The 24736-nt window shown below is 53.4% G+C and overlaps 2 protein-coding genes across 4 annotated transcripts; one reads left to right on the forward strand and one right to left on the reverse strand.

Moving 5' to 3' along the window:
• Positions 1-2105: 2105 nt before the first annotated feature.
• Positions 2106-7913, forward strand: PNPO (pyridoxamine 5'-phosphate oxidase). 3 transcript variants are annotated; one of them, XM_081219979.1, is made up of 7 exons: positions 2106-2383; positions 3271-3395; positions 4710-4809; positions 5640-5693; positions 5946-6074; positions 6398-6468; positions 6685-7913. In XM_081219979.1, exons 1-7 carry the CDS (start codon positions 2246-2248, stop codon positions 6851-6853), a joined length of 786 nt encoding a protein of 261 aa, XP_081076105.1. In that variant the 5' UTR covers positions 2106-2245; the 3' UTR covers positions 6854-7913. The 3 variants fall into 3 exon arrangements, with proteins under 3 accessions (XP_081076105.1, XP_081076106.1, XP_081076107.1); XM_081219980.1 differs by having other exon boundaries at positions 5946-6038; XM_081219981.1 differs by having other exon boundaries at positions 5679-5693.
• Positions 7914-10976: 3063 nt separating this feature from the next.
• PRR15L (proline rich 15 like) lies at positions 10977-16435 on the reverse strand. Its single transcript, XM_081218936.1, has 2 exons — positions 16226-16435; positions 10977-12095 (listed from the first exon to the last, which is right to left on the reverse strand). Exon 2 carries the CDS (start codon positions 12064-12066, stop codon positions 11764-11766), a length of 303 nt encoding a protein of 100 aa, XP_081075062.1. The 5' UTR covers positions 12067-12095; positions 16226-16435; the 3' UTR covers positions 10977-11763.
• Between the last annotated feature and the right edge of the window lie 8301 nt (positions 16436-24736).

Below are 24736 nucleotides of genomic sequence, written 5' to 3' on the forward strand. Positions count from 1 at the left end.
TGCAAAAAAAAACCCAAAAACCCAGGCATTAGACACCCTGGTTTGACAGCAGTACAGGATAAAAACTTGAGTAGTTGTCTAGAGCCTATAGCCCTTGCTACCTACCTGATCTTCAGCAGGCACCGAGCCCCTGACGACTTGCCTGGTCTGTTTCCTCACCACCTATAGCTATAGCAGCATCACACTCGACTTGCTCCCTCTTCCTGGCATGCCTGTTCCATTGTCCATCTGGAGAACACTTACTCATTAAGACAAATCAAATGTCTGCTCCCTTCATGAAGCCTTTACTGACTGTGTGACCTCTGGAGACCACTTCCTCCTTTTCGCTCCCCCTTACCTTGCAGGAACATCTGTTAAAATTCCTGTAACTCCTTAGCTTACAGATCTGCCTCCCGCTGTAGACTATAAGCTCCTCGTGGGCAGGAACCATGCATCTTCATCTTCATATTTGCAGACCTAGCTCAGGGCCTGGTCCAAAAGAAGTCTTTAACGCATGTCTACCCCACTATACCGAGCCCTTGGCTTTTAATTTTTAAGCAAACCATTCAAATGATCCTAGCCTTGGTGCCCCAGAATCTTGGGTGCAGGGTAGCACAGCCCAGCAGGGCTAAGAGTGTAGCTGCATGAACAAAATCATCTGAGCTGAAGGGTACTAATCACTGCTTACCCAGGTTCAAGTGCAGGGCCTTGGGAGGAGGGGAGCAATGTTCATATGTGGAAAGACAACTTCAACAAGAAAGAAAGCCCAGTCAACTCTCTCTCGACTGTGTTGACAGAGAAAAATGATGGCAACACAAAAACTTTGTACCAGCGGAGGATCCATAGATCAACATCGTTAAGCCTTGAGACATGTATTATTTCTTTGCAGCAAATTTGTTTTCCAGATTCTACTTGGCTCAAGCTATGTGCACATAATAAAGGATGATAGGTATCTCATGTTGGGCTTAATGAAGCTTGGCTGTAATGCAGACACCTGGGCAGGGCAGGAAGTTTCCCTTACCTGGCACAGTCCTGGGGTGCCTGCCTAGGTGGCTCCTGCAGCTCCACTTCCTGATGTTGGTGGAAACCAGGACTACACAGAGGCCTTGATCCAAGGCTGCCCCAGCCAGGTCAAAGCTGGAATGGGCGCTGGCAGGTGTCCTATTCCTCAGCCCTGAGTCCACAGCCTGGAAGTGACTTTTGCATAGCCACCTGCTCCCCTGTGCCCTCCTTTACGGCTGGCACTGACCTGGAAGCTAGACTCCAGCTACCTAGAAAGGGCAAAATGTGAAAAAGGAGAAACAACAAAGATGGAGGTGGCCCGAGAGAGGTGGGGCAATCTTTCCATCTACCAGAACACTGGCTAGTGTGAACTCTGCTGCAACCACAAAAGGGGAAACCATGAGGAAAGGGAGCAGCATGCTCTGACCCAGGTTATAGCAATGAGGCTGGAGAGAGGGGATTCAGAGCTGGAAGATGGTTCTGGTCTAGGTGGCTTGATCCCAAATTTCCCTCTTCCCCTTTCCCATTCAGCCATCTGCTTTCTTACCATAGTCTTGACCCCACTGCTCCTCCCCAGACCCCAGAGTACCTCCCCATACTCACACACTATACAGCACCTATCCTGTGAGATCCACAAGTCATTTGCAACCTGCCCCACTCCTGAACGCCAATTTCTCCCCCCACCAGATCGCCCCTTTCTATGTCTCCACATCACCTTGCCTCAGACTCTGGCCCCTAATTCCATTTTCCATTTGTCCTTTCCTGGCACCAGCCTCCTCCGAGGGGTACTTTCTGCCCCAAGCTGGGCTTCAGGCACCTGCTAGGGGCCGGACCCTTGATACTGACTACTCCCCTCAAGCCCCCAGCGGCTCATTCCCCGTCCCGGGCCAGGGCCGCTTCATGTCCTATACCTTTAACAAACTCCACGTGCGTGTTAACGGCGGTGACAGCATTTCCTTGTCTCTCTGATCCCGCCCCCGGAGGCGCCGTCCATTGGCTGCAAGGTTCCTCCGTTCTTGCTCTAATTGGCCTCGCTCTTGGAAAACTCTGACCAATGGCACCTCCGCGCCCGGCTCCCTCCTCCAACCCTGTCTTCCTATTGGCTCCCATTGGCTCGGAGGACTTGGGGCCTGTGGGCCTGTGGGCCTGGCTCGGCAACTGGCAAATTGTGCCCTGCCGGCGTAGATTCCCGGCCTGAGAAACTGGTTCCGAACCCAACGGAACCCAGCGCGGAGCGACGCCGGGTCACGTGGCCTGCGGCCCCATGACGTTCCGGCTGCGGAGCGTCATCGGGACGTTCGGGCGACCCGCCGAGTGGCCCCGCTGCCTCCGCCACCTGTGCAGTCGCGGTGCTGTCATGGACCTGGGACCGATGCGCAAGAGTTACCGCGGGGACCGAGAGGTGCCGCCGCCCCGCAGGGCCTCCGCAGGGGCGGGGGCACAGGGAATCCGAGTCATCTCCGGAGCGGAGGGGAATGGGAGGGATAACCTGGGGTTTCTGGTCCACCCCTTGGGGCTCGGGGTCACCTCCGTGGGAGAAGGGGATTCAAAGACAATCAAGGGGGAAGGTGTTCCGGGGAAACGAGGATGAAGGTGGACTCCAGAGGCAGCGTGTCTTAGGGGCTCAGGGCGCGCACTCGGGGGTCTGCCTGGATATCCTGCAGGTCGCTCCGCGCACCCCTTGGGCGGCTTACTCGCCTCCCTGGGCCTCTTTCCTCACCTGTGAAGGGATAATACAGACCTCACGGGGATATTATGGGCTTGGATGTTTGAAAAGTGCCTCAACAGTGAGAATTAGCTTGTGCATGCTTGACAAATAAGTAACACGTGGGGCAGGTGGACTCTTTTACGCAGGACGGGAGGAGAAAGCTCCTGGCTCTTAACTGCCTTTTCCCTCGTCAGGAGAGAAACCAAAAGGATTATTTTGGAATTGGGGCCCAGGGCCTGGTTACCAAATCTGGTTGCCTGTGAGCATTTCCAGAAATGCATGTTAAACATGCAAGTTTTCATGAAACCTCAGACCTACTGAATGAGAATTTACAGGGTGGAGCCCAGGAATCTGTCTTTTTTTTTGAGGCTCCGCAGGTGATAGGTTTGACACCCATGACATGAAACCCTGATTTGTCCATCCGTAGGTGTGGGACCTCTTCACCTTTTCGTGTTTTTTGTTATGAGATAGTTGTTATGAGGACTCAACGAATTAATATTTGAAAAGTGCCTGGAACAGAGCCGTGTGCACAGTATGCACTACATGTGTTTGTTAAGTGAAATACAACTCTCCCTTCCCAGGCGTTTGAGGAGACTCAGCTGACCTCCCTGAACCCCATGAAGCAGTTTGCTGCCTGGTTTGAGGAGGCTGTTCAGTGTCCTGACATAGGGGAAGCCAATGCCATGTGTCTTGCTACCTGTACCAGGTAGGCATAGCTGTGGGCCCTTCTGAAGGTGGGTACAGATGAAGTAGGAAACTTAAGAAGCTCTCAGTTTGATGGATGACAACTGTATGATTCTAGTTGTGTTATTAACATGCTGTGTGGCCTCAGGCAAGTACCTTGTCCTCTCTGGGCCTCAGTGTCCTTACCTGTAAACCAGAGATTAGACTTTACTCAATTCCATTTCAATGATAAATGTAGTGCCTCATTCATCTCTGCCCTTGATGTACCCATCTCCCCAATACACACACCTTTGTCTCCCGCATCTCCTGGCCTCCCCAGTTCTCATCTGCTTTTTTTTTTTTTTTTTGCGGTACGCGGGCCTCTCACTGTTGTGGCCTCTCCCATTGCGGAGCACAGGCTCAGGACGCGCAGGCTCGGCGGCCATGGCTCACGGGCCCAGCCGCTCTGGGACATGTGGGATCTTCCCGGACCTGGGCACGAACCCGTGTCCCCTGCATCAGCAGGCGGACTCTCAACCACTGCGCCACCAGGGAAGCCCCCCATCTGCTCTTTGAGAGGCAGATCTCCTGGAACCTCTCCATAAAGCCCTCTTCCTCTCTTGAAATCTAGCACAGTGCTTGTTTGTGTCATTCATTTGACAAACAATCATAAACCCCTTGAGACATCTCTTATATTAGCCTCTTATTCAACTCTACTTGTCCCCCACTCACTAAAGCACAAGGCCTTGAAGGCAGGGCTCTTGTACTGTGCCACCAGATATCCCCCAGAACTAGTTTGCTTGGGCCACCATAACAAAGTACCACAGACTGGGCGGGGGGGGGCTTAAACAACAGAGATTTATTTTCTCACGGTTCCAGAGGCTAGAAGTCCAAGGTCAAGGTGCTGTCAGAGTTGGTTTCTAGTGAGGCCTCTCTTCCTGGCTTACAGATGGACACCTTTTTTGCTGTGTCCTCACATGGCCTTCCCTTTGTGTGTGCAGGGAGCGAGGTCTCTGGTGTCTCCTCCTCTTCTTATAAGGCCACCAGGCCTGCTAGGTTAGAGTCCCACTCTTATGACCTCATTTAACCTTATATATCTCCCTAAAGGCCCTACCTGCAAATATAGTCACATTGCGGGTTAGGGCTTCAAAGCTGAATTTTAGGGGAACCCAGTTCAGTCCACTACAGAACCCTAGGCAGTGGTGTCATACTGCACCTCCAGGACAGATTCCCATGGGCAAGTGGGAATGGGCCGCCTGAGTGCACAGACAGTGCAGAATCCGGGGGTTCAAGTGTAGGGGTGCTCAGACATCTGTGGGGAGGGGCTCTGACCCCGGTGCTTTGCTCTTTGCCGCAGAGATGGGAAACCGTCTGCCCGCATGGTGCTGCTGAAGGGCTTTGGCAAAGACGGCTTCCGCTTCTTCACTAACTTCGAGAGTCGAAAGGGACAAGAGCTGGTGAGGGTTCACGGTAAATCCTTCCGGGGCCTGCAGGGTCCAGCCCTGGCTCATTGGTCACCTTCTCATGCCATAGCTGCCCCAGCCCACTTGCCGGCTGCGCTCAGGCACCATCCCGCCTGCGGGCCTTTGCACTTGTCCTTCTCTCTGCCGTGGATGAGTGCCCGCTGTAGGCACCCCTACCTCCCCATGTTTACCTGAGTAGCTCCCGTTCCTTTGGGTCCAGCCCCCACCTTACCTTCTCAGGAAAGCCTTCTGGACTCCCAGGCTGTGTCGGCCCCTTGCACTGTTTGCAGTCATTATAACTTGCAACTTTCCTTTCTGCTGTTTTTTTAGTTTCTAGCCATGCATGTATTTATGGGATTATGTGATTAACGTTTGGGTCCTCTGCTAAACCGTAAGCTCCTTGGGGTCAGAGGCTGCATCTGTGGTATCTCTGTTATACCCCCAGCACCTCTCCTGGTGTTGAGCACAGAGTTGGCACTTCATATGCATTCAATTCGTGAATCCAAAATGAGTACCCTTCCCTGAGTCCAGTGCAGCCAAACATACATTTCTGAGGATTTGCAAATCTGTGGATGAGAGAAATGGCAAGCCTCACTTGGGAGTCCAGCTGGCCCGTTTACCGTGTGAACCTGGGCACATTACTTAACCTCCCTGAGCCTGTCTCCACACCGGTAAAAGTAGGCCTACCTTTGAGGATTTAAAAATGAGACGTTACAGTAAATGCATCTGCAGTGGGCCTGCGCGATGCAGACTCCCTGCCTTCCCCCCATGCTGGAGGCATCCTCACTCCTGTCCTGATGATTGTCTGTGGATTCTATTTCCAGGACTCTAATCCCTTTGCTTCCCTTGTCTTCTACTGGGAGCCCCTAAACCGTCAGGTGAGTGTGCATTCCTGGGACAGACTGGGGTGGGCAGGGGTGGGAAGGGCCTGAGTTTATGAATGAACCTGGTGAGGGTCCCCAGGCTGGGCAAACATCCTGCCTTTCAAACGGCTCTCACTTAGCTGGGCTAGCTGGAGTCAGGCATGACGGGGCAGTGGATAAAGAGAAGAACAGAGAGGACTGGGGCCTGCACTGGTTGGGGGGGCAGGTGGCATTGAATGCCGTCTAACCAGGACCATCCCTGTGCAGGTGCGAGTGGAGGGTCCCGTGAAGAAGCTGCCCGAGGAGGAGGCCGAGTGCTACTTCCACTCCCGCCCCAAGAGCAGCCAGATTGGGGCTGTGGTCAGTCACCAGAGTTCCGTGATCCCTGATCGGGAGGTGAATGGGGCTTCTCCTTAGTCCTCTGGGTGGTAGTGCTTTGACTCAGCCCCAGAGGCTGTCCCCAGGGGATGCCAGGGCCCCCTCTCTCCAGCAAAGTGAAATGGATGGTCTCCCTGGGGGACGTGGATTTGGAGAGCAGGGAACAGGCCTCCTGTATTTGTCTGACCCTCCCGTTGGACTGCGCCCCTAGAGGACAGAGGCCAGCCGGCCTTGCTCACCAGTGTCCTCAGCACCTGGCACAGAGCACATGCTCAGTAAGTGGTGATTAAATGAATCACTGACTGGGTCTGACCCTTCCTCCATCTCCTTCCCCTGGACAGTATCTGAGAAAGAAAAATGAGGAACTGGAGCAACTCTACCAGGAACAAGAGGTGCCAAAGCCAAAATACTGGTGAGTGATACCTGGTGGTCGCCTAGAAAGGGACACTGGGACCCTCGTGCTTACTTAAAGCTGCCCTGTCCGTGGAATTACAGATCCACTCCTTCCTGGAAACCCTTGTTTGATGCACGCCAGCCCTTCACGGGGCGCTGGGATGGCGCGGAGGGTGGTGGGGTTGCCTGGCTGGAAAAACACGCACAGCACCGAAGCCTCTGCTTCTCCTTGTAGGGGTGGCTACACCCTGTACCCCCAAGTAATGGAGTTCTGGCAAGGCCAAACCAACCGCCTGCATGACCGGATCGCTTTTCGACGGGGCCTACCGACAGGAGACTCCCCCTTGGGGCCCATGACCCACCGAGGGGAGGAAGACTGGCTCTATGAGAGACTTGCACCCTGACTCCCAATCTGCTGGCGCTGACTAGAGCTGGGATCCGTGCTAAGAGAGGGTATGGGATCAGGAGCCAGGCCCTTCTAAACTCAACGCATTTCCCTTCCCACCTCTTATATTCAGGGCCCTTCAGAGAGTTCTCTGTAGTCAGCTGGTCTAGTGGAGTCCAACAGTGGCATGGACAATCACAAATGTAAAATAATCCCATAATTATTCTTGACCTTAACTATGATTTATTGGAATAGCTCCCTCTACGGGTAGCATCTGGTGTGATTCCCTTTTCTGGTGACGGGGTGGGCCCACAGCAGCCTTGTCTGTTATCACGTGACAGGCATACCGGCCAAAGCCCATTGGTGCCAGCAGAAGCACCTGAGCCAATCTAGCCAATTGGTTTTTCTTGTCACCAATTTGAAATTTGAAACGGAGGGACTCAGAGCATAGGAGTGTTTGTAGCCAAGTCAATAATGGCCGCCTAGAAGCAACAGCCTCTGGTGCTGCTCTTGCAACCCCCTCGGCAGTCCCTGGATCCTTTTCCCGTGTCTGGGTTGTGCAATTCCTCCTCCTACCTCAGAAAACCCATGATCTCTTTTAAAAAAAAAAATTTTTTTTTTCTGCTTAAACTAGCCATTATCTATTTGTGTTGCTTGCAACGAAAAGAACCTTAACTATCTCGTTTACTAATAGGATATTTTTATTCCACTTACCCAACTGATAGCTGCCTTCCATTATCCGAAGCACAGCAATGTGGAAAAGAGACTAAATTTATTCTCTGTAGCTCCAAAGGACCCATAGGTGGAAGCTGCACGGAAGTAGATTTCATCTCAATATGGGAAGAGATTTCAAACAACTGGGGCTGCCTAGGAGGGTGTAGGTTAGGTAATGAGTGTTCCGTCACTGTCAGACAGTTTTGTAGAAGGGACTTGTGCTGGTACCTATGTATCAGGGAGCTTTTCATCAAGCTTTACTTTCCATATTTGGTTATAAAAACTATATGTATGTGAAATACATGTATACATACATTTATATGTATTTTACTTTCCAGGTATAAAATTAAATAATAGAGATTATACTTTTCTGACACTCACACATCCTTTTACCCCCACCCCCCACCCCCAACTGATGATGACGCCTAGATCACTGGTTTTCATCCTCACTGGAATTACCGAGGAGCTTTAAAAACCCTGGTGCCCGGTCCCACCCTCAGAGATGATTTGACCAGTGTGAGTGCAGCCCGGACTTGGGGAAGTTTAAAAGGTCCTCGGGGAATTCTGTGCAGCCAAGGTTGAGACCCCCCCAGTAGTAGATGCTTGCTACTTGCAGTGTGGTCCACGGGCCAGCAGCATCAGCATCACTTGGGAGCCCAGCCCAGACCCACTGAATCTCACTCAGCTTTCAACAAGACCACCCCCACTCCCAGGCGACCCAATGCACTAGCCTCAACTTCTAAACCAACCGCCTCCCACCCTCACAATTGGATTCTTCAGTCACCCTTGGCTGAGGCCTGTGCTGAGCTGTAGTATTTGCTTTCCTTGAGCCCAAGTCTGGTGACCAGGGACAACCCGGATGAGTGGCCTACAGGCTGCGGAGAGGAGCCAGGCTGGGCAAATGTTTGCTGTGACTAAGCCAGGATCAGAGAACTGACTATTTGTACACATTGGCCTTGAGCTTGCTACCCTGTAAGCTGCTTCATTCCATTGCATGGGCGTGTGCTTCCGTGTCTGTTACTGACTGCCTCCTCCAAGGGTGGCCCTCTGGGTGTTGGCCCTCTGGGTGTTGGCCCTCTGGGTGTTGGCCCCCGTTAAGCCTGGGTGCAGGAAGGCACACAGTAATCCTGTGGCCACCTGCAGGAGAGGGTGCTGGGGTGCCCTTCCCTACCGTGTCCTGTTTGCATTGTTGGGGGCTGTGTGTCCCCCCTGCTTTGGGCCTGGTCTCAGCTGTTCCTTTCCTCTCCTCTGTCTGACAGTCACTGTGCCAAGTCTATAATAAAAGCTCGTCAGCCACGCGTGATATTAATGTTCAATCTAGCCCGGTCTCGTCCGCGCCCCCCAGGATTGAGGGGAGTTGGGGAATTAAGCAACTCCTCCCATCTGGCTTCTCCCCTCCGGGAGGTTGGGTGTCCAGCAGGGGGAGCCCGAAGCCCAGGGTTGGCCCCTCCTGGGCGGCGCAGGCCAGTTCTGGTCGGCCCTCCCTGCCTCCCCCTTTCCCCCTTTCCACCCCTGGGTCTTGTCCCAGTGAAACTGTGGTCGATAACCCGTAGCCTCTCCCGCCTCCTGCACATATTTGCATCCTCGCTTCCTCCTCCTCCTGCCCCGGCCTCGTGAAAACTTGCAGCCGCCTTGGCTCCGACTCCCTGGGCAGCCAGGTCTCCCTTTGGCTTTTAGTACCTCCCCCCCACCCCCATTCATCCATCCCCCAGCTTAGGGATATATGTGGAGTTTCCTTGGAAGATTCCGCAGACATCACTTTGGGCCGTGGAGTGGGGTGGTAAGCATGGGGCAGGGGGGCCCGCAGACTCTCTCACCTAAGAGGGGTGGTGGTGCATGCGTCGCCAGCGTGAGATAGAACCACGGGTCAGTGGCCCAGGGCCCAACCTCACCCCCCCTTGGCTCAGGGAACCTTAGGATGGCTGAAGTGGCAGGTCCCTACGGTCTGGGGTCACAGGGGACACTCACCTTTGAAGCTGGTTGACTTTCCCTCCCTGGTTCCAGAGTCTGGGCAGCCCCATTGGATGGTGCTCACCTTCCAGGATCCCGAGGCCCAGGCATAACCCCACCTCCCCTTCTGCAGAAGGTGACTGTGCTCCTTTCCTTGTTCTGAGCCTCAGTTTCCCTTCCCTAAGCAGATAAAAATCAAGTGTGGAAGGGGCTGTGTGGTGCAGCAGTCATGTGTACAGCTCTGGCCTCCGTCCCAGCTAGGCCACTGCAAGCCCTGACCTAGGGCTAGTGACTTGACTTCTCTAAGCCTCAGCTAATGCACCTGGAAAACTGGAAAACAGCGATAATGACAGCACCTGTGATGAGAGAGTTAAAGGAGGACCCTCGTGGAGGACTTGTCACAGCGCCTGGCCTGTTAGAAGCCCGCTGTGAGTGTCAGCTGCTAACCCTAGGCAGAGCTGCAGCCCTGGGAAAGTCAGCTCCTCCATGGGAGGCTTTATGGACTGAGTGATTGATGGGACCCTAGAAAGTTCCATGGGGTGGGGAGGGATAAGGGAAGAGGCTTTGGGGAAAGCAGCACACCTGAGCCCGCCTTCCCTCCCTCCGGCCCCTGGTCTCCCACACTCATCCTCAGAGCTCCCTCTGGCCTGGGTGAGGCCACCTAACAAAGGCACCCTTGTACAGGTCTGTTTGTTTTGGTAAATTTCCTGAGTACCTCCCTGGGGTGGCCCAGTAGCCTGTAAGGAGCTGACCTGGAAGCCACAGAATCACATTGTTTAGTTGTCACCTTGGTCTCTCTCTGTTCCCACCATGAGCTCCAGAGATTTGGCCCATTTTTCCCAGTTCTCAGCTCCTGGGTCTGGACCTAACAGCATAGGGAGTAAGCTCTCTCCTTGTCCTTAAACGGTAGCTGTGGGCTATGATGGAGTTCCTTCATAAAGGAAGGGGAAGGAATCCGATATTCACTGGGCACCTACTATAGGGCTACTTACGGGCCACTTAATACGGACCACACCCTGTGAAATAGGTATTATTACAGCCCCTTTTACAGAAGAGGAAACTGAGGCTCAGAGGAGGTGTTTTTTGTTATGTTCCCCCAAATCACACAGCTACTAAGGGGGGAACCAGAATTTGAATCTAGATCCCAAACCAAACCACTGAGATTTTGGGATTGGTCACCAAAGGTCTACTCCATTCTCTCGGGGCCCCTGACAGCCTCTCTTGCTGAGGTGTAACTAGCTCCCTCCTTTACTCTCTTCATCTCCAGATGCTAAAGATGGCTTGGTGGTGAAGTTAGTGACCCAGGTATTACATATTTACACCTGGGGACCCTTCCTGGTGCTTGAAAGGAATCGTTTGAACACAAAGTAAAAAAGAGTAAAGGCATGAAAAACAGCATCTCAATAAATGCAAGACAAGAGCATAAATAGGTTCTCTGCTTTTGCAGCATTGTTTATTGCAAAAAAGAGAAACCTACGATGATTTTTTTAAACAAAATTCAAGGCTGCAGGACTCATCTCTGAGGCTGATCCATCTTAAATACTAGTAGGGGGAGGAGGGCTCCTGTCAGAGCCTCCCACCCCCTGTCTGAGTTTGGACCCACGGGGCAGTGTAGCTTTCCTTTGAGGGTATGTGCAGGAACCCATGGGGTCCCTAATCTGGCCTTCTGCAGCACCCCCTAGGGAGTGCCAGGGTTGCCCTCCCCCTGCACACCTGGGGGCAAAGTTCCAGGAAGTTTCCCACCTGAGTTAGGAGGTGAGCTCAAGTTCAGCATCTCCGCCTCAGCTCCAGGAAGCCACCCCGCATCACGTGGCTTCTGGAAAATGCACTCTCAGAATTGATCCAGAGAAGAATCACAGGTAGAGAAAGTAGAGGGAGCAGCAATTCAAACTCACCCTTGACCCTGTGCCCCAGGAGGGGGTGAGGTCTGTCCAGCTCCCTGTTCCGTTCCTTCCACGCCCACCTCCCTGCTGGTGCTTCCACCTCCTCGAGGAGGGCTGTCCTTCCTGAGTGGGACTTTTCATCCTTGAACTGGAGTGCCTTTGTGTGTGGTGGGGGAGGGCGGGAGGACCTGGGATCTCTCAGGCCTTTCAGAAAGCTGGAGAACATAAATACAAACCTAAAACCAGACGTTTCCTGCCAGCAGGCATCAACTGCCGCCGAGGCTTCAGCTGTGGCCAAAGAGGCCAGCGTGATGAGCTCCCGTCTCAGATCCGGCTGACGGCAGGGAGTGGGGAGGTGCTATAGCATCCTCCCTGGCCCCCTTCACTGTCCTTTGCCCTCCCTGTCATCAAAGAGGTTGGGGTTCTCCGCCAGCGTGGCTCGGACTTTCTTCTTCTCTTTGAAGCGGCCCGAATTGGAGACATTGACGTGCTTCCCCTTTGTGCTCTTGTCCACGATCTTCTCCAGGCGGGCGTTGAAGTGGCCGTTGGGGCCCCCGCCGTCAGGCCCTGGGGGCTCTGCGCCACTCTCCGTTTGGGTGTAGGTGTCAGGGATCTCATACAGCACCTTGGGAGTGGATTTCTTTTTCCGGAGGAAAGTCAGCTTCCACCAACCAACTTCGGTCATGGTGCTCTCAGACCCGAGGGTGGGGCTTTCTGCAAGAGCAGGGGGTGTAGAGAAAGGGGTCAGTGGGGAGAAGGGGCGGGGGCCTCGGAGCAGCCCTTGCTAGTCTCCCAAACGTGGGCAATTTTCATAGCCTGGGCTTGAAAGAATTGAAGCCTGGGGCCAAATGAACCCAGGATTCAGGTAGGTGATGCAATACTTTTGGGGTATATCAGGAGAGAGAGGGGTCTGGGGAAGGGGTGGCCAAGAAGACATCCATGCGGAAGCCATCTGAGCCAAGCGGAGGGGACAATGGGACAACCAAACACCACTGCCAGGCAGCTTTGACACTCCAGGCCCCTTGGGGCTGCAGGAAGGGGAACGGCTCGCCCCGGTCACACAGCAGCCAGGCCTTGGCCACCTCCCCATGCTGTTCCTGCTATACCTCCAGGCCCTGCTGCCGGGATTGGACAGATGGTCAGCTGGTATCAGACGGACAGAAACGCCCCGTGCATGTTACTTGGAATTCATTACGAAATGAACTAGGATTTGTGATGTTCAGAGTAATTTGGACTTCCCAGTGGTCACCACCACGACTAAATGAGCAGCCGGGGTTTTTCTAAGGGGGAGAAATGTCAGGCTGGGAGCGGGAAGTCCCGAGGACTGTTCCAGCCTCGGGACCTCTGGCAAGTTACTTCTCTGGACCTCAGTGTCCTCACCCATCCCTTTCAGCCCTAACGTTTAGCTCTAACGTTAATCCCTGCCCATGAGGTAGACATGCTTTGCAAAGTATTCAATAAAATTTATGCTGGGCTTCCCTGGTGGCGCAGTGGTTGAGAATCCGCCTGCCGATGCAGGGGACACGGGTTCGTGCCCCGGTCCGGGAGGATCCCGCATGCCACAGAGCGGCTGGGCCCGTGAGCCATGGCCGCTGAGCCTGCGCGTCCGGAGCCTGTGCTCCACAACGGGAGAGGCCACGGCAGTGAGAGGCCCGCGTACCGCAAAATAAATAAATAAATAAATAAATTTATGCTAATGAATTAGCATAAATTTTATTGAATACTACATTTATGCTAATGTAATTGTTGAGGGGTGGCTCCGCTTCCCAATACGGCTTCCACAAGGACAGGGGTTTGAAGGGGACCTGAATATTTGGAAGGAAGTTTGGCGCGGCCAAGAGGTACATGTGGGATCTGGTTATCACAGGCTGGACCCTCCATAAGGATACCCCACAAGAAGTGGGGCAAGGGGGCTGAAATCCAGGCTTCTTCCCTGACAACATAATGTGTCGTGACCCAGAAGTGGCCTAGCCTTTTACTAATTTCCACAAAGTTGCCGCCTGAGCTAGTCGAAGTTCTGGCAGATGAAGTTGCCTGGACACCACAAGAAGAAGAGAGCATAGACTGGAGGAATTAAGATCAATGAAGAAGCAGGCAGAGCAATGAGACACGGAGACATCTCTGGGCCTGGAGGGACTGGTGGTCTGGTCCTCAGGACTCCGTGGCGTGGGCTGTGAAAGTCCTGGGCAGGAGGGTGCGATAGCCACAGTCCACAGTACAGAAAGCTAGATGGGTGGCCGGCCTAAGCCCAGGCAAACGTGTCACCTCCTTTTAAAAACTGATGGTCTTGGGAATTGCCTGGCGGTCCAGTGGTTAGGACTCCATGGTTTCACTGCTGAGGGCCCAAGGGCCTGGGTTCAGTCCCTGGTTGGGAAACTAAGATCCCAGAAGCCATGCGGCGTGACCAAAAAAAACCAAAAACCAAACAAACAAAAAAACCCTGATGGTCTTAACGACATTTACATTTTCTAGAAAGACCAGAAAGAAAGATGGCAAATGATTAATAATGGTTTTCTTTATGTAGAAGGAATAGGGGATGTTTTCTCCTCTCCATTTTTTGATTCCCAGATTTTCCATAAAGAGTCTGGAGTTCTTTTAGAGGGGGAGCATATCAAATTCAGAAAAAATGAAAGCAGGATACTGACCTAGGCTTGGAATGAATTGAGTGCCTGCCTCCATGGCCCCCTTGTTGCGGTCATCCCCTGGCCCTCCGTATACCCATCCCCTTGCCCAAAGCAGATGCCCAGTGGATTGCTTCCCACCTCTCCGTCCAGGAAGCAGATCCCACTTTGCCAGCTCTGTCCCTCGAGTTGAGCTCCAGTAGCAAGAGAATCCCAGGGAGATCTAGGGCAGCTCCCGCATAGAAAGTGAAGGAGGGGTGAGTAGTCAGATAAATACCTCCAGGGCACCCTGGAGAGGTGAGCGCACCAAGGGGACAGCCTGAGAGCTTTGCTTTGGCAGCCGGCCCCACCTGGGCTGAGCACAGCCTTGCACAGAACTTGGTGTGCCAGAATGGGTTTCTGCAAGGAGTTGTGGGGAGGGCTGGGAAGGAGGGACAGGGCGCTTGCTTGGCCTGTGGGTGCCCCAGTCACCACCTGGTCCGGGGCAAAGTCCACAGCCCCACCACCTCCCACTGCCAAGGAACTTAGGGAGTGGAGGATCCAGCTCCTGAACCGACGGTAACCACCACACTGCCTAGCTCCATGAGAGCAAGTGGCCTCTGCTTGTGCCAGTTAAAATATACCCACTTTAGGGCTTCCCTGGTGGCGCAGTGGTGGAGAGTCCGCCTGCCGATGCAGGGGACACGGGTTCGTGCCCCGGTCCGGGAAGATCCCACATGCCGCGGAGCGGCTGGGCCCGTGGGCCATGGCCGCTGAGCCTGCGCGTCCGGAGCCTGTGCTCCGCAACGGGAGAGGCCGCAACAGTGAGAGGCCCGCGTACCGCCAAAAAAAAAAAAATTTATATATATATATATATATATACCCACTTTAACAGGTATTTGAACTTCGCATCCACAGGGCTTAACTCTCCTTGGCGTAAAGGGAGCGACAGATCACAAGGAACTTGTCAGAAAACCACAGAGAGAGGTTGGAATAGCCCTCGGACCCTGCCCTGGAGCCTCTACCACAGCACCAAGGCATTGGTGCCCTTGTCTCCTGGCCTTGAACTCTGGTCTCTCCAAGATGCTTTTTGCCACGCCTTGCTATCCCTTCTGTCCAGGAGGACATGGGTGCACCAGTAAGCAGGTGTTTGGCCCTCTAGGCAAGCCTGACCTATGGAAATCTGAACTTGCAGAACAGATAAATTAGTGGACTAGTCTTTGTTTTACAAGATAACCTGGCTATAAGATTCTTTTAAATAGTGAGCTACCCCAAAGTAGTGTAAAATCTGATTTGCTTTAGAAAAAAAAAAAGTGACACAATAGCCAAACTTCCCAGGTATCCAAAGTTGCAAAGAGCCAGATGCCTACAGCCACATGTCCATGCCTGGTCACAGGAGGCTAGGGAGGCCTGGGGGAAGGGAGAGTACCTGGGATTTTGAACAGACTGGGCATTTGGTGACACATCTGCTTGTGCAGGACCCTGAGCAGGTCGTGCTGAGGGCAGGGCCCTTGCCCCGGGGCCTTGCCATCCATGGGATGATAGAAATCAGCCCTGAAGGTGTAAGCTACACCTCTGCTGTTTGCACAGCTTGGGAACCCACAAAGGGCCTCACGGGACAGCCTGCCACCCCCTGCCTATGGTGGTCAGCACCCTGGCATGCAGGTAGGCACCCCAGGACGGCCCCCACCATGCCAGCTGGGTTCTGTGAGCTCTCCTAAGGGCCTTGCCCAGACTGGGCTAGGCTCCTTCTGAGCTGGGACAGGTTAACCATTGACAAGGGTGGAGGTGGAAGGATGGAGGGGGATTGAGGGAGCAAGTCAGCGTCCATGTTGCAAGACAAAACTCAGAACCCCCATCCCCCATCTCTCTGCAGGGCCCCTGTGGTACTTCACTCTGCATGAGACTGGGGTACCCTGGATAGGACAGGGAGGTGTTCCTACCGGCCAGCCAGAAACATCGTCCAGGCTGGGGGGTAGGAGGTGGTAGGCTCCAGCTCAGCAGGAGTTAACAGAGCGCTGCTCTGGAGTTAAACTTTCCCAGAAGGAGCTCTGTTGGAGGCCTGGATTGACTCCAAGAAGCCAGTGGGATGAGTGGAGCTCTGCCTGCCCACCTAGCGAGAGATGGGAGCCTGCGTGCCTGGTTCCCCCTCCCAGCTGGGCCTGTCAGCTGTGGAGGCAGAACTGGGTGCCCTGACAGAGGTCTGTGCCTCGGTTTCCCCTCCTGCCCACCGCCTGCCTGTACCTGTGATCCCGACCGCTCCGGGCTGCAGGCGAGAGCTTCCCTAGAGAAGGAGCTGAGTGGAGGAGCTGCCCCGAGGGAGGCTGAGGGAGGTAGGGGTGCCTCGGGGGTGCCACGCCAGGCAAGGCTCAGGCCAGGAGAGCTGAGTAGGAGAAGCTGTGCGGCAGGTGAGAGAGAAACAGGTGCAGGAGCGGGTACCTGCTCAGCGGCTCTGCAGCTCCAGGAGTCAAGGTGAACCTGAAACCCAGCCCTTCCCGGCTAAGTAAACAGAAGCAGAGGCTGGCTTGGCTGATGAATATTCATCACCCCAGAAATCCAACCCCCGCACCGCCACCCCACCCCGCACCCACCCAGAAGCCAGGGTCCTCCAGGGACCGCCCAGCCAAGAGGAGGCAATCCTGAGAGAAGTCTGAGGTGGGGAGGACACGGGAGCCTCTCTCCTCAGTTTCCCCACTCTCAGGTGCCTGGTGGCACCCCCCAACCATAACCAAGGTCACCCCCACCCATTTCATGCCCCAAAGAGACCAGACCCTTTCCCGGAATGAACTGCCGCCTGGACGTTGCCCCCGGGCACAGTCAGGGAAGGGTTAAGGGCCGCTGCTCCCATTGGCTGGGAGGGACGAGGTGCACCCGGCTCCTTTGAACTCTGGAGTCGAAACCAGTCCCTGGTTAAACTGGTTGGCAGACCGGTTCCCAGGCTCTCCTCCCAGGCTGTCCGCTCCCACCCCAAGCCTCAGGCGGGTGCTAGGTGGGGGGCTGTGGCTGCCTCCTGACCTGAAGGGCTTTCCTCAAGATCTCCCTGGAGGTGGGGTTGAGCAGTACCAGCCCCTCCTCAGGCCAGGTTCTCCAGACCCACCACAGCCTCAAGCATCCTCATCCCCTGCTCCCTCGCTTAGAAGTAGGCTTCAAAGACCTTGAAATCCTACCTTCCTCCATGCACTGCGTCCTGTTCCAGGCTCAGAGCGAGGCACTGGGTAGAGAAAAGGCATACGATTCCCCCTATCCCTGGCTCTCCCTCCAAGTTACGTTCTAAATTCTAATTAACCAACTCTCAGACCTGCCCTACCATCTCCAACCCTGCATCTACTTGGTTCAGCTTCTCATGGCCTCTTGAATTCGTGTTTGCCTCCATCCTAAATGTCCCCTTGTGCCCCTAGGCCTCAGGCGGACAGTCCTTCAAAGGCTCCCCACGGCCCATAGTGGAACAGGCTTGGCCTGGCCCTCCTAGGAAGGGGCCTCTGCAGGCTCCTCTCCCAACCCTCCCTGAATGTGCGCATGAGGTCTTTGTCTGCCTACCTTCCTGGGTGCAGATGCTGCCTAACAGGATGCGATTAGGAATGGCCTCTCCACCCCCTGAGTAAACCAAGACAAACTCCTATCCATCCCTCAAGGCCTAAATTAATTATTATGCCCCCTGCTCTACCAGGAATTTTCTTGTTCCTACAGGGCTTACTCACATGCTTCTATTTAACATGCTATATACCATGATTGATTAAATATGTATACACACACATATATACATATATAGTATTATTTTTTAATTTATTTATTCATTTATTTATTTTGGGCTGCTTTGGGTCTTCGATGCTGCTTGCGGGCTTTTACTAGTTATGGCGAGCTGGGGCTAATCTTCATTGAGGTGCGAGGACCCCTCATTGCGGTGGCTTCTCTTGCTGTGGAGCACAGACTCTAGGCGTGTGGGCTTCAGTAGTTGCAGCATGCGGGCTCAGTAGTTGTGGCTCGCGGGTTCTGGAGTGCAGGCTCAGTAGTTGTGGCGCACGGGCTGAGTTGCTCCGCGGCATGTGGGATCTTCCCGGACCAGGGCTCGATCCCATGTCCCCTACATTGGCAGGTGGATTCTTAACCACTGAGCCACCAGGGAAGTCCACATGTATAGTATCGTAATGATCTAGTCATGTATTTGCCTCCCTTATAGAATGTTAGCTCTTTGAGCCCAGAGTTACCTATCACTGATACTGACCTGATATATAGCAGGTACTTAATGCAAACTTTAAAATACAAATAAGAGGGACTTCCCTGGTGGCACAGTGGTTAAGAATCTGCCTGCCAATGCAGAGGACACGGGTTTGAGCCCTGGTCTGGGAAGATCCCACATGCTGTGGAGCAAATAAGCCTGCGCGCCACCACTACTGAAGCCTACGCGCCTAGAGCCCACGTTTCGCAACAAGAGAAGCCACCGCAGTGAGAAGCCCGTGGACCGCAACAAAGAGTAGCCCCTCTCGCCGCAACTAGAAGAAGCCCGCACGCAGCAATGAAAACCCAACGCAGACAAAAATAAATTAATTAATTACTTAATTTAAGAAAATACAAATGAGATACAGAAGTATTGTCTTTAAGAAATTCTTAATGTAGCCACTTGCCTTTGTCCTACTCTCCCTGGGGCAGGTAAATGTGAGAGAAAACACATTTATTTCACTTCTTGTGCTTTCAGCTACACCACGTATCAGGCTTGCTGATACGTTATCAATTCCCCTGGGGCCTATGTGAATTGAGGATATTACTTTGTAAGGTTCTCCTGCCTCTCATGAGAGGTACACACAGTTGTCCCAAGAAGGTTTCTAGATCTGTCACTTTCTCTGAAAGCCTAGTCTATTTCAGAATGGATGTCCAGTCCCAGAAGACACCAGAAGAGGCTAAAAACTTAACTCAGGTGTTGGGAAGATACTGGAAGGATGATGGGATGAGCCCTAGCCTGGAGGACTGTAACCAAGGGCCAGGACAGCATTTCCATCTGTAGGAGGAAGGGGCTTGTGCTGGAAGCGCTCACTGCCCCCACTCCAAAATTCAGAGCTTTCTGATGTGTGGGACCCAGGAGGGCAGAATTCTGTTCTCTCAGCTCCAGTCTGGAGGATGCGCCCCAGTGGGTGGGATCCAGTGGATACCCACGTAGCCTGCCCTTCGAAGAATGCCAGCAGGACCAGGTGCAGGGGTAGAGGCCTGCCCCAGGTCCCCTTCCTGGGAGGGACCAGCCTGGGAAGTCAGGCCCAACCCCTGACCTTTGGTAGGTTTGTTTCTGGGAGGAGCAGGGTTGGGAGGGGAGTTTGAGATAAGGCTATAAACTATGAATATCCCTTAAAGAGATCACTCCCACAAGGCCGCTTTATTGCTTTCTAGCATTTTCCACTTTTTAATGCACCTCCCTAAAACTAGGTTCACGTACGATCTTCCAAATACAAACATGCAATGTGCACGTTTTCAGACATGTGTCCTTGTTGAGTAAAGCAAGTAAAATACGCCTAAGGGAGCCTCCAGGACCTTGGTGCCTGTTGGGACATGCAGCCACCGGGCCCCACGGGATTATAGATCTCTAACCTGGCCCAACACCTCATTCCTCTCTTACTGACCTCTGCCCAGGGAGTAGATCTAGGCTCCAGGGATATTGATTTCCCAAAGCAGGGAGAAAAGAGGGGCTGCCATTCTCCTCAGCACACCCCCTCCTCTGGAAGGCCAGAAGAAGGAAGATCCTGGGGTGGGGGTGGGGCAGCTTGGCTGAGGGGATAAGTGGGGCCAGGCCAGAGACTGGCCTCTGGAAGCTGCACCAGGCGCAGCTGGGAGGTGGGCAGGGGCAGGTCTGAGGTGCGTGTCGAGGTTGCCATTGGAGGGGCTGCTGTTGTCCCCTTCAGGGAGGCCTCAGTGGGGAGTGAGAATATGAGCATCCAGGGTTCACAGGGACTGTGTTCCAAGGGCCACTCCAAATGCTCTACGTGTGGGAACTCAGGATCCTCACTGCCACCCCAAGGGAGAACCTCTGAGGGGGTTCACCAACTTGCATCCCCACCAGCAATTTTCCCGTTACTCTTTGTTTTGGTTCCCTGTGGCTCATGTAACAAATTACCACAAACTTGATGGATTTAAACAACAGAAATGTATTCTCTCACAAGTTCTGGAGGTCAGAATTCCAAAATCAGCTTCACTGGCCAAGACGAAGATGTTCCTCCTCCTGCTTCTGGTGGCGGTAGGCATTCCTTGGCTTGTGGCCACATCACTCCCGTCTCCTCCTCCTCCATCCTCACATCACCTTCTCCTCTTCCATGTGTCCAATCTCTCTCTGCCTCTTTTTTTTTTTTTTTTTTTTTTTTGCGGTACGCGGGCCTCTCGCTGCTGTGGCCTCTCCCGCTGCGGAGCACAGGCTCTGGACGTGCAGGCTCAGCGGCCATGGCTCACGGGCCCAGCCGCTCCACGGCACGTGGGATCTTCCCAGACTGGGGCACGAACCCGTGTGCCCTGCATCGGCAGGCGGACTCCCAACCATTGCGCCACCGGGGAAGCCCAGATTGAGCATCTTTTCATACATGTATTGGTCATTTGGGTATCCTGTTCTCTGAAAGCATCCTTTCTCTACATAGAAAAACTTCTCCACCTCCGCATATGATTGTTGTCCTTCTAGCGTGCACTAAAATAATACAACTGCCTTTATGGATTCCTGGACTCTTTGCACAATTCTATAGCTTTCCAGGGATCTGCTGCCTATTGGTTGGGAACCCTGACCTACAGGATTAAATTTCAACCCTTTGTCATGGACCTGAGTATTCTTCATGTTCTCACCTTGCCAATCTCTTCAACCTAATTTCTCTCTCCATAAACACCCCATGTTCCCACAGTAAAGTTCTGGAACAGTCATGCTCTCTCTTACCTCGGTGCTTTATCCACGTTATTTACTCCCCCTTCCTAGAAGGACACCCATCACTTATACCCCTCTCCTCTGTCCTCTGCCTTCCACCACAATTCATTCCCATCCTAGCAGACTCAGTTCAAGTGTTACTTCTCCCAGGAGCCTGCTCTGATCGTTTTCCATCCCCATCCCATGGCTTTACCCCCCAGTTGAGTTGGCTACTCCCCCTTTCTGTTGCCTTAGCACTCTGAGCATCCCTCTTATTTTGTTTGTATGGATGTTTTAAGCTCTTACTATATATGAACACAGGGCTAGGCTCCGGGCGTGCTGTCACGGGATTTAGAGTGTGGTGGGCCCCTCACACATCATACCATCACTTTCTTTGAGGGCTGGGACCATGTCTTCATGTTAAGGTCCCCAGCACCTTGGCAAACAGTGCTTGACAAATAGAGGGTAACTACCACTGAACTGCATGGGAAAGGAGGCTGATAGATGAGTGGTGTGGCGGTGGACTTGGTTTTCCTTCCCTTGGAAGAGCAGATTCCCTCTACCTGCCATGATGGGGATGCTGAAATAATGAAATGCAGTGGCATCCTTAGAAGATGACACCTTGGACCCAATTCATGAAGCCACCTAGCGAGTTGTTTTCCCCGGATGACTAACAAAGGTGAAAGGATGAGGAGGGCACAGTGGCCAGGGTTTATCGGGCAATTATTGACCCCGACCCAGCTGACTGGGCCCTCATAGGCCTTCTGGCCTGTGTTAACTCGTGAAGCCAACCAGCCCTGACATCTTCGCCTCACATTCCTCCCTCTAACTCCAAGTGACTCCAAGTCCTGAGCTGTAGGGGGGAAGTGAGGAATAGAGCTGGGGAATGCACAGCCCGCCCCCCAGACCAAGTGATCATGGTCCCCACTCATCACTGAGGACCTTCCTGCACCAGCGGCACCATCTCTCATTCCTTCCTTCACAAGCATCCATCAAGCACCTGACACTCAACATGGGGTGTCATGCCAGGCGCCAGGGTTACAGAGGTGAACAGGCCTGTACTCCCTGCCCACACAGTGCTCACTGACTAGTTGCGGAGACAGACTGAAAAAACCAACCCCGAGAGATTACACTGAAGCAGCAGGAGGCCCAGCTGAGGAGGCTGAGTTTCCAGAGCTTTCAGCCCAGCAGGCAGATACACCACACACACGCGTGCGCACACACACACACACACACAGCACAGTCAGTGTGGCTGTGAGCAAACACACGTAAGACATGGACCATAAAGTCATAAACCTATGGTAGATAAATGTCTGAATGTCAAGGGTAAGCCCTCCTTTTATGGATATTGCAGGCACATGAGTAATGGGCCTTCTTGCCCAGAATGGGGCATGGTAAGAAAGAACTCTGGAAAAGGGCAGGGACTGCCAGCGTGAGGGTGCTAAGCGTCTGACACAACAACAGGGGAGAAAGTGGGACTCAGGCCGAAGAAGAGGGAGGAAGAGGCCTGCGCCTGTGGTGGCCGAGCTGTGGTGCTTGAATGGAGCAGGCAGGGCTGCCGGAGAAGCCACATCCCATATGAGGGCTGGGGAGCCAGACAGGCCTGGGTTTGGATCCCAGCCTCACCAACTCCAGCTCTATGATCTTGGACAAGTTACTTAATTCCCTAAGCTTTGGCTCCCTTGCCTTTAAACTCTGCCTAATAACAGTACCCACATTATAAGGTTTTTTTGGAAGGATCAAATTAGATAAGGCTTGTAAAACATTTAGCTCTAAGCAAACAAACAACAACAACAAGGCATGACAAGGCGGTCTGCATACATACCACCCTGGGGCTCAGTGCGTTCCTGTCCAAAGCCCCACAGGCCTGCTCTCATCCTTCCTCACCTTCCTATGCGCTGCCCCTCTCCCACCTGCTAAATCAGCAGAGAATTGAGAGATTCACAGCCAGAAGCCTTTCACAGCCTCTCCCTGCCACTTTCCAGATGATGGGAGTCCCGAAGACCTCGATGCCCTGGATGCCAGACCACTTGTGTGCTTATCTGCCCATCGGCCCTGAGGTTCTCTATGGCCTCAGAAAAGGACAAGCTGTGCAGATACTGTGCACAATCCACACTCCTACGCTCTCCGGGGCCACCACCCTGAGGCCAGCAGCCAGGCAGAGCTGTTCTCAAACATCCTTCTGTTCCACATGAGCCACCTGGGGTGCTGCGGGGGTGGGGGGAGGTGAAGTGCTGGTGGTCTCTGCCTCCACCAACCCACCAGCGCTGAGCCTTCTAGACTCCTCCTGTCCTGCCCTGCCTGTTGGTTCAAGGAGGAGAGATGCACCTGGAGGGTAGGGCAGGGCCATGCTTCTTGGGATGTCCCAGGGAGCCAGGAACACATGGTTGGAGCCCGGTAGGTGTTTGTTTAATCATGGGGGAGTCCCGGCAATTCCTATAGCCTGAGTCAGGACTCTAAGATGGGAGCCAAGTTCCCACGAGACAGCCCTGAAGAGGCCCTTAGTTCTGCCCTATGAACCATTTTTATGGAAGTCTTTCAACCCATTCTATAACAATAATGATTAATGTTTCATACACACATACACCCACACAGTTGGCAAATAGTGAGAAAAATCTATGAAAGCATGTTGTAAGCTATAAAGAGTTTCCTACATCTAGTATGTTTATTTGTTTAGGCTTGTAAATAGAAACACTCTGAGGTGGTCAGGATAGGCGTTATCTCCATGTTGAGGAAACCATGGCTGGCCGAGAGCTTATGGAAACGGTCCAAGATCTCACTGGGCAGGAATCTAGGCCTTCTCACTGCCCTATCACACCACACAGTTCAATAAAAAATTTACTAAGCCCCAAGTGATGAGACGGGTCAGAGTTGGGGAGGGGGGTGGGGGGTCATTTAGAAACACCCAGGCAGAGCCCCCTTGAGGAGCTAACAACCTGGAAGGGGAGGGATGCAAAATGGCACACCCAGCCCTGTGAGATTCCCCGGCACCCCCTCTCTCCTCTCTCCTCACGCTTCCCACTTCTTGCCCAATCTCATGCCCTCTCTCAGTTTCAGCCACCACCTGGACCACAGATCAGTCAGCCTACGGCTCTCCAAAGCTGCATCCCCAGTCCCCTGAACTCCAGAGCTACAGACCCAAGTGCCTCCTGCACACTTGCCACCTGGGGGTCTCCCAGGGCCACCAACCCCACAAATTCAAAGCTGATATGCTCTCCTCCTCAACCCCTGCTCAGCATCCTGCAACGCTGTCTTAGGTGGAGGCACGCACATCCAACCACCTAGGTGTCATCCTGCTGTCCCCCAACCACACAGCCAATCAATTGCCAAGTCCTGTCCATTTTCCTCCAAAACATCTCTGAAATCCAGTCCTTCTCTTCCTCCTCATGCCTCTGTCCCAGGTCAGGCTCTAACTCCTGCATGATAACCTCCTGACAGTCTTATCTCCCACGAATCCATCTTCTTTGCAGTCAATCCGTACAGGTCCCTCCCTGTCTCAAGGCTCAAACCCTTAAAACCCTCCAATAGTTCCCCTCTGTCTGCAGGGGTGAAGTCCAAGTTCCTTCGTGAGATGATATGATACAGTACTACCCTTCCGCCTCTACAGTCTCTTGTGCCTCAAACCTTTCACGGCACAGAGGCTGGCCTGCCTGCAGGGCCGGCTTCATGCGTGGGAGACCTCTGCAGTTCATATTTTTTAACAAGGGCATTTTAGTTTTGCACTGGACCCCGCCAATTATTTGGCTAGTCCTGCCTGCCTGTTTTTCCCTGCACCCCCTTGCAGTTTGTGGCCTGCAAAACTTTGTACAGTCTCCTCCACCCAGAACACCCCTCCCACATCACCCTCTTTCTGCCGCCCTTCTTTTAACACTCAGTTTAGGTGTTACCTTTGG

This window comes from Mesoplodon bidens, assembly GCF_964165515.1.
Source record: "Mesoplodon bidens genome assembly, chromosome: 19".
NCBI lineage: Eukaryota > Metazoa > Chordata > Mammalia > Artiodactyla > Ziphiidae > Mesoplodon > Mesoplodon bidens.